Source organism: Amblyraja radiata, chromosome 32 (genome assembly GCF_010909765.2).
Source record: "Amblyraja radiata isolate CabotCenter1 chromosome 32, sAmbRad1.1.pri, whole genome shotgun sequence".
Lineage (NCBI taxonomy): Eukaryota > Metazoa > Chordata > Chondrichthyes > Rajiformes > Rajidae > Amblyraja > Amblyraja radiata.
This window is the reverse complement of record NC_045987.1, coordinates 7,614,173-7,627,003: the sequence shown is the minus strand read 5'-3', so window position 1 is coordinate 7,627,003 and position 12,831 is coordinate 7,614,173. Positions and strand designations below refer to the sequence as shown.

General features: G+C 42.5%; 1 protein-coding gene and 1 non-coding gene across 4 annotated transcripts in view; both read right to left on the bottom strand.

Annotated features, from left to right (window-relative positions):
• Positions 1-11,574, bottom strand: part of snapc4 (small nuclear RNA activating complex polypeptide 4) — a 34,447-nt gene extending 22,873 nt beyond the window's left edge. Inside the window, exons 1-10 of one of the 3 annotated variants that reach the window (XM_033049107.1) lie at positions 11,318-11,574; positions 9,734-9,780; positions 8,254-8,433; positions 7,451-7,573; positions 6,823-6,901; positions 6,296-6,377; positions 3,939-4,043; positions 2,255-2,327; positions 1,438-1,602; positions 14-161 (exon numbers count right to left, since the gene is read on the bottom strand). In XM_033049107.1, the coding sequence (XP_032904998.1) occupies positions 14-161; positions 1,438-1,602; positions 2,255-2,327; positions 3,939-4,043; positions 6,296-6,377; positions 6,823-6,901; positions 7,451-7,573; positions 8,254-8,433; positions 9,734-9,780; positions 11,318-11,441 (1,126 nt within the window). In that variant the 5' untranslated portion in view covers positions 11,442-11,574. Of the gene's footprint in view, positions 1-13; positions 162-1,437; positions 1,603-2,254; positions 2,328-2,616; positions 2,670-3,900; positions 4,044-6,295; positions 6,378-6,822; positions 6,902-7,450; positions 7,574-8,253; positions 8,434-9,733; positions 9,781-11,317 lie in introns of those variants that run through there. The other 2 variants (XM_033049108.1, XM_033049109.1) reach the window with 2 other exon arrangements.
• On the bottom strand, positions 10,424-10,521 carry LOC116991107. The gene has a single exon (XR_004416694.1). It is a non-coding gene; the product is annotated as a Z30 small nucleolar RNA (small nucleolar RNA).
• Positions 11,575-12,831: the final 1,257 nt, after the last annotated feature.

The following is a 12,831-nucleotide window of genomic DNA, read 5'->3' as shown; positions in this document are numbered from 1 at the left end:
TGGTTACACTCACTCTTTGTATACGGGATGAAGTTTCCAACACGCATCTTTTGCACAAGCTCAGTAAGCATCTGGTCTTCTTTCTTAGACCACTCTCTCCTCTTCAGGTCCTTGTTAAACTCCTGATACTTCTGAAGACACATGTAAGCAGTACGGGATGTCTACAGTGGGAAGGAGAAAAGGGAAATTAAAATTTAAAGATCCTGGATTTTTTTTAAATCATCTTTAAAATTACTGTTGGATTTATTTTTAGCACACATCTATCCATTGATTTAGGATAGACACAAAATGCTGGTGTAACCCAGTGGGACAGGCAGCATCTCTGGAGAGAAGGAATGGGTGATGTTTCGGGTCGAGACCCTTCTTCAGTTACTCCAGCATTTTGTGTCTATCTTCGATTTAAACCAGAATATGCATTTCTTTCCTATCCATTAATTTAAATGACTTTACCTAGAAACTACAACGTCATGGATTCAAGTCCCATTCCAGGCTGGACACAATGTCAGTGAACATTCCAGTGCGCTACTTACAGATGGCAGCAAATAAACAGAAGCAAAAGTGATCCCTTCCCTTCACAGATTGCCCCTATTTGATGCATCAGCTTAATACCATGAACGTGTAATACCAAAATACATCAACACCCTAAAATTGTTTAAAATAACCAATTACCTCATTGGTTTGGATTTATCATTGGATTTATTGTGTGTAAAATTAAGCTAAAATAATTTCCTGCACTTTAAATATTTAAATCTTTTGAAATATTAAGATGGCATTACAGAAAAACATGCATTTTTCCTTTCTACAGTTTCATGAGATCTTCAGTCAGTTAACACTTCCTAATCAAGGTATTACAGAATAAAAACACTAGTAAACAACCGATCCTGGATAGAATAGGTCTCTCAATTAGAACCCTAGCCTGGGATAATTTGACCAGTTCACACCAAGTATTAGTAAGGAATTGTATCATTATCCCTTTGTGAAAGCCAACTGCATTAAAGGATACAAGACTAAGGTCAGAGGATAGAATCCAGATCTAACAGGCCTTGATCTGAATGCAATAAACCCAAGTGATAAAAAAGGTTCGAAGGGTTAAACATTTCACTTCTGTAACTATGTTCCTAACTATCTATCAGTGCATGTTGTTGCAATTTGATGTTCAGACCCTACTAGAATAAGCAAGACTCAGTTGAGCCTGATGAAGGGTCCAACCTAAAAAGTCGACTATTACGACTGAAGGGCCCTGACCCAAATCGTCGCCTGTCCATTCCCTCTACAGATGTTGCCTAACATGCGGAGTTCCCCCAACACTGTGTTTTGATCAGTTGTGAAGGCTTGCTGCTACTGAATTGCTCTGTAGTAAACAGCAGTAAACCAAAGCTTAGAAAAGCCCATTAGCCTGAAGTGGAACTCAACTTTTGCACTGTGCAACATCAGTACCTGTAGCTCACTTGCAATACTCTCCCAGTCCACATAGCCAGTGCTCTTTGAGATCTCATTTAGCCGCTCTATATCTTCGCTGCTCCACTGGGTTTGACTGATGCTTGGATGTTCAGAGTTCTGCCAGACCCTCTTGATATCTTCCGCCTTGCGAATTCCATCAAACTACAAACATAAAACATTTACAAGTTCAGCAGCGTGTTGGAAGACTCTAAAAGGGATGAAAACTCCTCTCACTGTTGGAACTGGACAGAGCATTCACATTTAGCAAGCTAGACAGTGTCTGAGGGAGCTTACTTCAGATCATCTGAGCCAAGAGGAGAAATCAGGCAGAGCTTTACCCCATCTGATCATTATCAAGTACAGCTGGCTGGATCAGAATGTTGAGCAAGTAAATAATTTTCAAGATGAAATTTTCATCCATTGAACTTAATTTCATCCATTGAATTTGAAATTGTATTCAAGCAACTATAAGTTCAATGGATATCCATTGATACAGTGGATTGATGGATATCCATTGATACATTGAGACAGATACAGAGTAGTAACAGCAGAGAATAAAAGGATTGGGGGAGGGGGTAAGGAAACACAGAAAGACTGATGAACCCTAAACATACACCCATCAATATTGATTAAGAAAGAACTGCAGATGCTGGAAAAATCAAATGCATTCAAAAATGCTGGAGAAACTCATTTTGGCAGCCTCAGTGAGGCAGCATCTATGGAGAGAAGGAATGGGCGACGTTTCGGGTCGAGACCCTTCTTCAGACCGAGTTTCGCCAGCATTTGTGTCTACCTTCGATATTGATATACTTACATCAATGTTGGAGATCTTTATCCAATCGTGGTCGTCAAACCTATTTCCCAACAACTGCCGTTGCGTCATCTGGCTACAAAAGAGTTAAGGAGTAACACACTTTTATAAACCATGGCGAGAGTTGTTTGCACTCACTCTCAGCCAGGTGTAGACATTAAATATCATTGGTTGAAAATTGGCAACACCTTTCCTTGTAGAGACTACTTAGCAGCAAAAATAAAAAGCAGAAAGGCACCTCTTGTCAGCTCACGATGTTTGACAGACTGGAATAGTAAATCCAATGAAATTCAGGTTAAATACACTTCACCTTCAGCAGAGACGTTCGTTCACTGTTTCATAAACATGCACCAGCAGTAGGATACAGGGAAATAAATCTCATAGCAGACAGAATATTGCCCTCCGGCTTGGTGGTTGCCTACAAATTTAAAGCATTCCTGAGAATACCATCATCTTTATGCAAACACTTAACCCCGCCCCAAGCTTCATCACATGACCCATTGTGTGGTCTTAATTCGATCATTGCATGCTCTATGCTCAGACATTACGCCTTATTGCATGAAAATGATCCCACCAGGTCGTATCTGAATGCTTTGCTTTTGCATTGAAGGCAGGTTCAGAAGTGCCAGCCTCCCCAGTCCCAGTTTTCTCAATAAACTTGTACATAAATTGTGACTGGAGAATAATAAATATTCATTAAAAAATACACACATAACTAAAAATATTGTACTTGTCTTCACTTCAATGTTTTGATTAACTTTCTCCTCACCATGCCTGTGTGTGCATGAACAGACTCCCAAGCTGTTGCTCAGCTCTATCAGAATATGGCTGGACTCCATTTGAACATTTTACTCCATAGTCCTCAGTATCTTCTTACCCCAAACTATAAACAGTATTTCTGGAAAACCAGCCCGAGCTCCTCCAAGAAACACTAAACCACTGCTCACTGAGAAGATAAGCAATTCTATGCATAGTATACATAGTTTCTCATGACACTAGTCCTCATGGGTGACAATAAAGGCCATGATAGTCTCGCTTGCTTTGTAGCATCGGAGCCCAGTATAAATGGAACACAAAATTGTACCAAAGAAAATGAATGTCAATCATTATCTGTGTGTTTTAAAATATGTTTCAATGCCTTTAAAATGGATTCTATATACAATTAAGATCTTCAGGAAGAGATACGGAAACATACAGCAACCTAGTACTTCACTACACAACCTGTGAGCTCTCGTGGTCTGGGCACACGTTACAGACCACAACTAACAACGCTGGTTATTTGTCTAAAAATGTTGTAGAATCACATTTTCCCTGGCTCGATTTCAGCATGGAAACTGTACAATCCAAAGACAAAGTCTGAAATTAAAAGCTGATAGCACGAGGGAAGTTCGAGAAGTTAATAAACAGAAGAACATGCAGCTAACAGTTTGACCGCACTTTCTTCATTGGATATTGACATAACTTGTACTTATTACAGCCAAAGAGAACAAACATACGGGAGTGCATCCATACACAAGATGCCACAATTGTTCACAAATGCACAGGTATTGTGGCAGTGAATCAAAGAGACTTTCTTATGCAAGGGCAATGTCCTACTGAAAAGACAGTCGCAATGCAAATCACTTGGTGACAAATGCTCAATTAGATACTCTTCTAAAAATGCCTGATGGCAGGAATGTTATCTCACTTAATCTTATCCATTTCCCGCTCAGTTTCACCAATCTGCTTCCCCAAGACACTTTTCTCCTTTTCATCGCGGGACAGCGTCAGTTTCTTGTTCAGGTACTCGAGCCTAAAAATGCAAGGAAAATATTAGAGTTCTTAGCTTGTATCCTGATTTGTGCCCATGATCAATCAGGGTAACAACTAAAGTTCAGAATTCAATACTCCAAAACAAGGAAAAGAAACAAGGGAGGAATTCTTCAGATCATGACTGAGCAGGAATCTGCTAGAATAGGATGGAATTCTGGCCCAAAACAGTGTTGCCTCCAACAGTGAAACGTTACTTTGATACAATGAGCTTGGATAAAGTTCTGGGAAGTTTATACTGAGGCTATCCCAGCAAGCATTTACTGGTTATGGGGAAACGAGACATTTAATGGGACAAATGTTATACCCTGAAACATATGAAAACAATGAACATGAAATGTCCAGGATGCCAAGAATATTATAACCAGATTATTCCTATCTGTAGTTCAATGCAGACTATGTCATCTCACCTCACGCCAGAGGGTGGTGGTGGGGGGGGGGGGGGGGGGGGGGGGGGGGGGGGGGGTTGTGTGAAAGCCCTGGACTAAAAGGAGGAGAAAACCTGGAAGATTTTTCTGACCTAGGTCAACAAAAAGTATATAAAATCATGAGAGGAATAGATCGGGTAGATGCACAGAATCTCTTGACCAGAGTTGGGGAATCGAGGACTAGATGACATAGGTTTAAGGTGAAGGGGAAAAGATTTAATAGGAATCTGAGGGGAAACATTTTTAACAAAGGGTGGTTGGTATGGAACAAGCTGCCAGAGGAGGTGGAGTGTCTCCGAGATGGATTCAGAGCAGCTTGTACTGGAGCCTACCAGGGAGAAGGCAATTCTGGATTTAGTGTTGTGTAATGAACCGGATTTGATAAGGAAAGTCGAGGCAAAGGAGCCATTAGGAGGCAGTGACCATAATATGATAAGTTTTAATCTACAATTTGAGAGGGAGAAGGGAAAATCAGAAGTGTCAGTATTACAGTTGAGCAAAGAGGACTATGGAGGCATGAGGGAGGAGCTGGCCAATATTGACTGGAAACCCTAGCATGGATGACAGTGGCAGGTATTGGGGGTAGGGTACTGACATGGATGGAAAATTGGTTGGCAGACAGAAAACAAAGAATAGGAATTAACGGGTCCCTTTCAGAATGGCAGGCAATGACTAGTGGGATGCCGCAAGGCTCGGTCCTGGGACCACAGCTATTTACAATATACATTAATGATTTAGATGAAGGGATTAAAAGTAACATTAGCAAATTTGCAGATGACATAAAGCACTGTGGCAGTGTGAACAGTGAGGATGCTATGAGGATGGAGGGTGACTTGGACAGGTTGGCTGAGTGGGCAGATGCAGTTTAATGTGGATAAATGTGAGGTTATTCACTTTGGTGGCAAGAACAGGAAAGCAGATTATTATCTCAATGGTGCCAAGTTAGGAAAAAAGGAAGTACAACAAGATCTGGGTGTCCTTGTACATCAGTCCCTGAAAGTAAGCATGCAGGTACAGCAGGCAGTGAAGAAAGCAAATGTTGGCCATCATGACGAGGAGTTGAGCATAGGAGCAAAGAGGTCCTTCTGCAGTTGCACAGGGCCCTGGTGAGACCACACCTGGAGTATTGTGTGCAGTTTTGGTCTCCAAATTTGAGGATGGGCATTCTTGCTATCGATTCATAGGTTCACGAGGTTAATTCTCGGGATGACGGAACTGTCATACGTTGATAGAATGGAGCGACTGGGTTTGTATACTCTGGAATTTAGAAGGATGAGAGGGTATCTTATTGAAACATAAGATTATTAAGGGTTTGGACACGCTAGAGGCAGGAAACATGTTCCCGATGTTGGAGGAGTCCAGAACCAGGGGCCACAGTTTAAGAATAACAGGTAGGCCAACGAAGTATCAAAAGTGGGTCATGAAAATTGAGTTTGTACAAGTTGCCAAACTCAAAGGAATGCACAAATCTTAGGGTTTGCCGTGCCAGAGGGAAGGTCATGGAGCAATCTGAAAGCATTTAAGGATTAAACAAAGGAAGAAAAATCGACGATGGCCTAGAAATCAATGGAAGTCAGCAACCACAGAAGTAGTCAGTGAGTCAGGCTTGATGGAGGGCTGGCCAGGAGACATCTCTCACAGAAAAAGGGGGAATTCAACAATGAAGGAAATGACGAAACATCGAGTCATTTACATGACTGCATGCATCTCGTGACACCAAACATGACAATTGAAGAAAGAATTTCAGATTTCAGCCATATTACAATCGACGAGGACTGGGCCAATAATATATTAAAAAGTATTTTACCTCACAAGTTTAGGCTGCAGCAGTCGCTGCATCGAATCACTTGCAATCGAGACTTTTAGCTTGTCTTTCTCTCTCTGCTTCCCTGAGAAAAGACACATTTCAGAATATGAGTTTATTTTGTAACTTGTGACCAGGCTCTTTGAACCACTAGTAGGCCTGGAGCTCTATCAGTGATCCCCAAGTTTAGTTAAGGGGAGATACCAGGTACTGACTAAACAAAATATCCCACTCAAGGCCAGTCCTTATCTAACAGATGATAAACCTCGGACAATTGCACGAGGCTCAGGTAAGGAATGGAGGGCCAGTAGCACATGCAACCCCACTAATCCACTCAGTTGCATTAAACAGAACTCCATTAGATCTCACTCTGAGAAATGAATGCTGGCCCTGCCAGCAACAACACTGACCCAAGAACAAATTAAAAAAATATTTAAGGTGAAGGGGAAAAGATTTAATAGGAATCTGAGGGGTAACATCAAAACTGAGACATGGAAGAGGCCATTATTGGACAAATGATAAATACTTACAGCTTTTTACGAGTAATTCTTCAAACGGTTTTATGCCTTGAGTGGCCTTCTCCTTTGTGTCTTGGTTTGCTGGAGGACCCTGGTCACAATTAGAGATACAGTATATTAGCATATACATAAAGCTGGGCAGCTGTTGAGCCAACAATTATTAATACTTCTTCAAATGATGCAAGTATAAGTAACACTAAATATCTTTCATTACATCCGATTCTGACAGCAGTTCATTGATTACCAAATATTGATCAACTGCTTCAAGTTGTACTGATGTCGACACGAGGAACTGCAGATGATGGAATCTTATGCAGAACACAAAGTGTTGAAGTATCTCAGCTGGTCCAGCAGTATCTCTGGAGGAAAACATGGAGGCGACGTTTTGGGTTGGACCTTCCTCAGACTGCACCGAGTCAATTGGAAAGCCCAGAACTGGAATTGCATGGAAGCCAGACTAGATAAATGGTTGCAGAGTTCATTCTCTTTAAAGACACTGTAAACCAATTGGGAGGAGACTTTCAGCGTTTTCATTTTAGGTGGAGAAGGTCGATCTGTTGGTGTTTGATAACCATCTAAACAAAACACCATAAATAATTAGCAATTAGTTATGTTTTTAAAAAAAATCAAAAATACTTACAAGGCCAGTCACTTTATCCCTAAAGTATGGCTTCATGAAGTGCCCCAGGAACATGGAAGGCTGACTCTTTGATAATTTTGATTTCTCAACATCTTGTCCTGCCAAGTCACTCATTATTTCGGCCTGTAGGAGATAAAAGAGGATTGTGTATTTGCTAGCAGAGAGATAAGGAGAGCGCAAGACCTGGCATATCCAAATCCATGATGTTTTAACTCAATTGCTCTTTCCATAGATGGTGCCTGATATGCTGAACATCTACAGCTTTCTCTGCTTTACTTCCAAAAAGCCTCAGTCAACAAAGTCTCACAGTTAATTCTGAACCCGAGCTGCGTTAGTTGATCATTAATTTGCCTCAAACCCATTGCGATAGGAACTAGTGGCAAGAAATTATCAACGTCCCTGTAACTGATTACTATGTAGATATAACAACAAAAATGGGCACGAGCAAGGTTAGGATCACAATATGTGATATTTAGAGTCTTATATCCAGGTACATACAATTTAGGCAAACACATGATGACCACTTAACTGAGATAAAGGAATTCATCTTTCCATGTTCTCCTTTCACTTCCAATTTATAGATAGACAGAAGTGGAACATGGGAAGGAGGTGGTTGAGAGGACAAAGCACTGCAGTCACGGGCAACACTGGAACCGTCCTTTAGTGTTGAATCCCCCATTGTACCAGAACAGATGGGTGGTCACGGACACATCCAAAAGAGGTTGGATCAGTACATCAAATCTTCCACTGGGATTCCTACCAATGCCCTACTTTTTCAAGTCACCTCAGCCACGTACACTCACCTGCATTTCCTTATTGTGGGTGAGCAGCAACTCCAGGTCCTGCAGCTTCTCCACAATCACCTCCTGGTACACCAGATTCATCTGCAGGCACGTCTCAGGGTCCTCGGGAAGTTCATCTCCCTCGTCATCCGAAACACTGTCAGGGAGCCGAGGTGCAGTTTCACTGACAGAGGCCTCCACCTGATGACAACAAAGTTACTTCTTCCTCTACCCTCTGCATTGTCTTAAAGACAAATTAAATATCTGGGGATCTAGTCAATAACCACAACAGGTTAAGAAGATTTAAAATGGAAATTGGCATGAAATTAGAGGTACCCAAGGCTTGCTTGCCAGCAATATCTCTCAGGTGGAAGGTTGTAGCTGTTTTCATTATAGTTCATTTATGCATTAATGGCAGAACCTTTTCCCCGTCCTCAAATATTCATGAGCTGGGAATCAGCTATATTCTTGAATTTCAATCCATGATAATGGTACTGTCAGTGCTGCTGCATAGGGAGATACAGTACTTGGAGCTATTGACACCGAGGGATGGAAAAGATCTCCAAGTCAGGAAAGTGGTTTACTTGGAAGGGAACTTGTAGGCAGTCCCGTGTACCTGCTGCCCTTATTGTTTAGAATGTGTAGGAAAGAACTGCAGATGCTAGATTAAATCAAATTAGACACAAACTGCTGGAGTAACTCAGCTGGACGGGCAGCATCTCTGAAGAGAAGGAATGCTGCTTGTCCCGCTGAGTTACCCCAAGCAGTTGGTTTCGCCCTTATTGTTTAGGTGACAGAAGCCACTGATTGAGAGGTGCTGCTGAAGAACCCACAGAACATTGTTGCAAGACTCTGTAGACGGTAGACACCAGAGGCACGGACGAAGGAAAGAAGGAATGAATGTTTAAGACGAGAACTGGGTTCTAATTAAGTGAGCCGCTACTTCCTGGAAGGGTTCACAGCTCCATCCAAGCCTTGGTATGTTGTAGATGGTGGAATGGATCTAGGAGTTAGTAGACCAATGCCGTGTAGAGTTTCAGACTCTGAGGAACTTCATATTTGTTTTGAGGGAGGTGTAAACAAGGATCAGTAGATTCCTAGAACAAAGCAGCTCACATAGAACCGAGGTTGTGCAGATTGAGTCTACTCATTGCAGCGTTGAAGAATGAGAGCAGATATTATTAAACCAAGGATTCTGAGGGGGTATTCAACAGGTTGGAGGCAGAGAAGATTTTTCCCCTTGTCGGGCTATCCAGAACTAGGAGGCCAAGTTTCAGAAGCACCTTTTCTCTTCTAATTCATTAACTGTTAAGAAACCCACAGCAATTGGCAACCCACCTACCGAAAAAATTGAGAAGAATTTGCAAATGAACAGTTTATGCACTGCTATCGAGATTGTTCAATGGCCTAGAGTATGGTCCAAGGCAGCCTGCCTTTTTATAAGCTGATGCTTGTTCAGAAAGAGATATTCTGGGATCAAATAAAGCAAAGAGGTCCTTACCAGAGAAAGGCAGTCCTCTTCTGCAGATTTTTCTTCAGCATCACATCCTGCCGGTGTAAGAAAGGGCATTACCTCACAAAAAAGGCAAGTCAGGATTCTGGGAGGAACATTAGTCTATATTGATGCAAGATATCCTCAACATGCATAAAATTGGAGTTACATCATCCTAACCCAGATAAGGAGCACTGCCATTCAATAATATCGACCAGCCTCCCAACAAATGTCCCAAGCAACCTTTTGCCGCCTTACATCCAGAGTTAAATTTTCCAGTTGTGATGAAAGTTCATCTGCATAAAACGTTAATTTTGTTTCATGCTGGCATTTCTAGCATCTTTAGTGTGTATCCCAGTATCATTAGACACAATAGCTGGATATATAAAGCACTGTTTAGGCACTGACACTAAACGCAAGCACCACTCACAATGCGTGCATTTTGGTCACTGGCGATTTTGAGCCACAATATCCTATTTAATTTTATGTATTATGCAGTAATCATGAAAGTGTATAATTAATAATATACAATATAATTCTTCATATTTTTATGGGAGGGATATAGAGAGAAAGAAGGAACAGGTTACTGATTCTGGCTGATCAGCCATGATCATATTGAATGGCGGTGCTGGGTCGAAGGGCCGAAAAGCCTACCCCTCCACCTATTTTCTATGTTTCCCTTTCCCTTCTGCCCAATGTTAGCTCAGAGAGAAGATTAAATGTTCATCTCCTGGTCAGAGACACCCAATGAAGGGTTGTCAATACCAGGTCAGAAAACTCTCAGCTCATCATAGCCCTTGATCCCCATTCAGATGACACATTCAGTGAATAAAAATGAAGATGATTAACTCTAGGTTTGTGGATCACATCCCTATCAAATGACCTTGTTAATCCAATCAAATGCCCTCCCTCACACCATAACAGCAACTTTCTCTTTTCTCTTTCAACCACTGCCTGATTATCTCTACTTATCCATACCTCTACCTCACCATAGCCATAATCACGAGTCTGAAGAGTCCCAACTCAAAATCCTGCTTGTCCATTTCCCTACACAAATGCTGCCTGCCCGGCTGAGTTCATCCTGCACTTTTTTTGTTCAAATTTTCAGCATCTCTTTCACTCCCTCCCATCCTCCCCGACTTATTCTTCTCTGACTTTACTGTGCTGTTCTCCTCATATTGCCTTCTCTTCCCCACTCCATAAAAGTACAATCTGGAACCAAGTGATGCAAAGGCCTCCTTGTAAGAGAAATAGGATATACAGGGAATGGAGGGATATGAATCATATGCAGGCAACTGAGGGCCGGGGTTAAGTTTATCTGGGTCATGTTTAGAACAGACATTGTGGGCCGAAGGGGCCTGTTCTTATGCCATACGTTTATATGTTTTACATGTAAAATTACCCTTCTTCCTACCTTTCCTTCGGTCACTCACAGTTCCTTTCTTTATCCATTTAACGTTAATATGTTTCTCTACCCAGCCGTTCACTAACTCTCTCTCTCTCTGTCTCCTCCCCCCCCCACCCCTTGCATCATTTTCCCCTCCTCGCTGGGCTGGGACGAACTCGTCCCCATCGCCCCACTCACTCACTCACCGCCCTCCTTGCCTCCCATCTCTTCAATGGCGTCCACTCCCAGGCGCCGTTCCAATTCCAGGATCTCCCAGCGAATCCGCTCTCTCTCCGCCTGCAGCGTCTCACTGCCTCCTTGGGCCTCCATCGCTGCAAAGCTGGAATAAATACAAGGCCTGGGCGGCCCTGGTGGAGTGGGCCAAGGGGTCAATGCACGGCGCAGCACCAACGTTTGAGATGTGCAACTCGCTCGGCGGCCATTTTGTGAGCACGACTCCCTGATCAGTGATCAGGCAAGTTTCCGGTTCCGGCTCAACCTTCAGCTCCTCCCCCAACACATCCAAAAAAACTCAGTACAAAGCAAAGATTATAGAGGATCTTTGGTACAAAGCTATAATCTTTGGTGCAAAGATCCACTATAAGATCTTTGACTCAGAGGTGCAAACCAAAGATCCTATAGCAGATCTTATAGGATCGTTGGTGCAAACTGCAAAGGTTTCATGTGCCGTTGCAGTCCTCCAAAATCCTGTGATCAACCAAACCAAAGATCCTAGGATCTTTGAACCAAACCACTCTGGTCCTCCACCCACATCTCATCAAAACGCAACACTTCTGAAGAAGGGTTTCGGCCCGAAACGTTACCTAATTGATTCCTTCACTCCATAGATGCTGCTGCACCCGCTGAGTTTCTCCAGCACTTTTGTCTACCTTCATCAGAACTCAGCCCTTCTTCCCTGTCTGACATCCATCGCCGTCAAAACTCCTTCCTTGTAGGACCAGGAAACCAAGAACCAAGATACAACCCATATCCCCCAATTCTAATCTAGCATCCCACCTCACCTGTCCCCAGCCAGTTCCTCAACTGTCCCCCATAATGACTTCTCATCTCTTTCTCATCATTCCAAGCCTCCGTGTCCCTACTAAACTCCATGCCACATGCACCTAAATTCCCATCACCTTTTCTACTGGAAACTCCAACACACCACAAGCCTTAAAGTGCATCCCTTAAACTCCCTTCCCATCGCACTGCAGCCTTTGCCCATTCCTCCCACATTTCATGTTCCAATCATCTCCGCTGTACCCAATCCTAGTTGCCATCATGCGCTCCCAATTGAACCCAATGCAATCAGTGGACCAGTTCCTCAGCTACCCAAGTTCACATTTCAACTAAGAGCAGTTTAAGATTATTTTAAAACCGGCAAACAAAGCTCGTCTCTTGAAGTGACAGTGAAACTGCTATGTTGTTATTGCAACAACAGTTTTTTTGAGTATTTCATTGAGAAATGTAACTACTGCCATGACATGTTTAAAAAGTGTTTGGTATTTAGAGGTACAGACAAAGCAGCGCACCAAGTCCACACTGACCATTGATTACTCATTTACATTAGTTCCATATTACCCCACATTCTTGTCCACTCTTTACATATTCGTGGCAATTTAGAGGCCAATTAACCTACAACCCCACACCTCTCCAGGACAAGGGAGGAAACTGGTGCACCCGGAGGAAACCTACACAGTCACAGGAAGAACATGCAAAC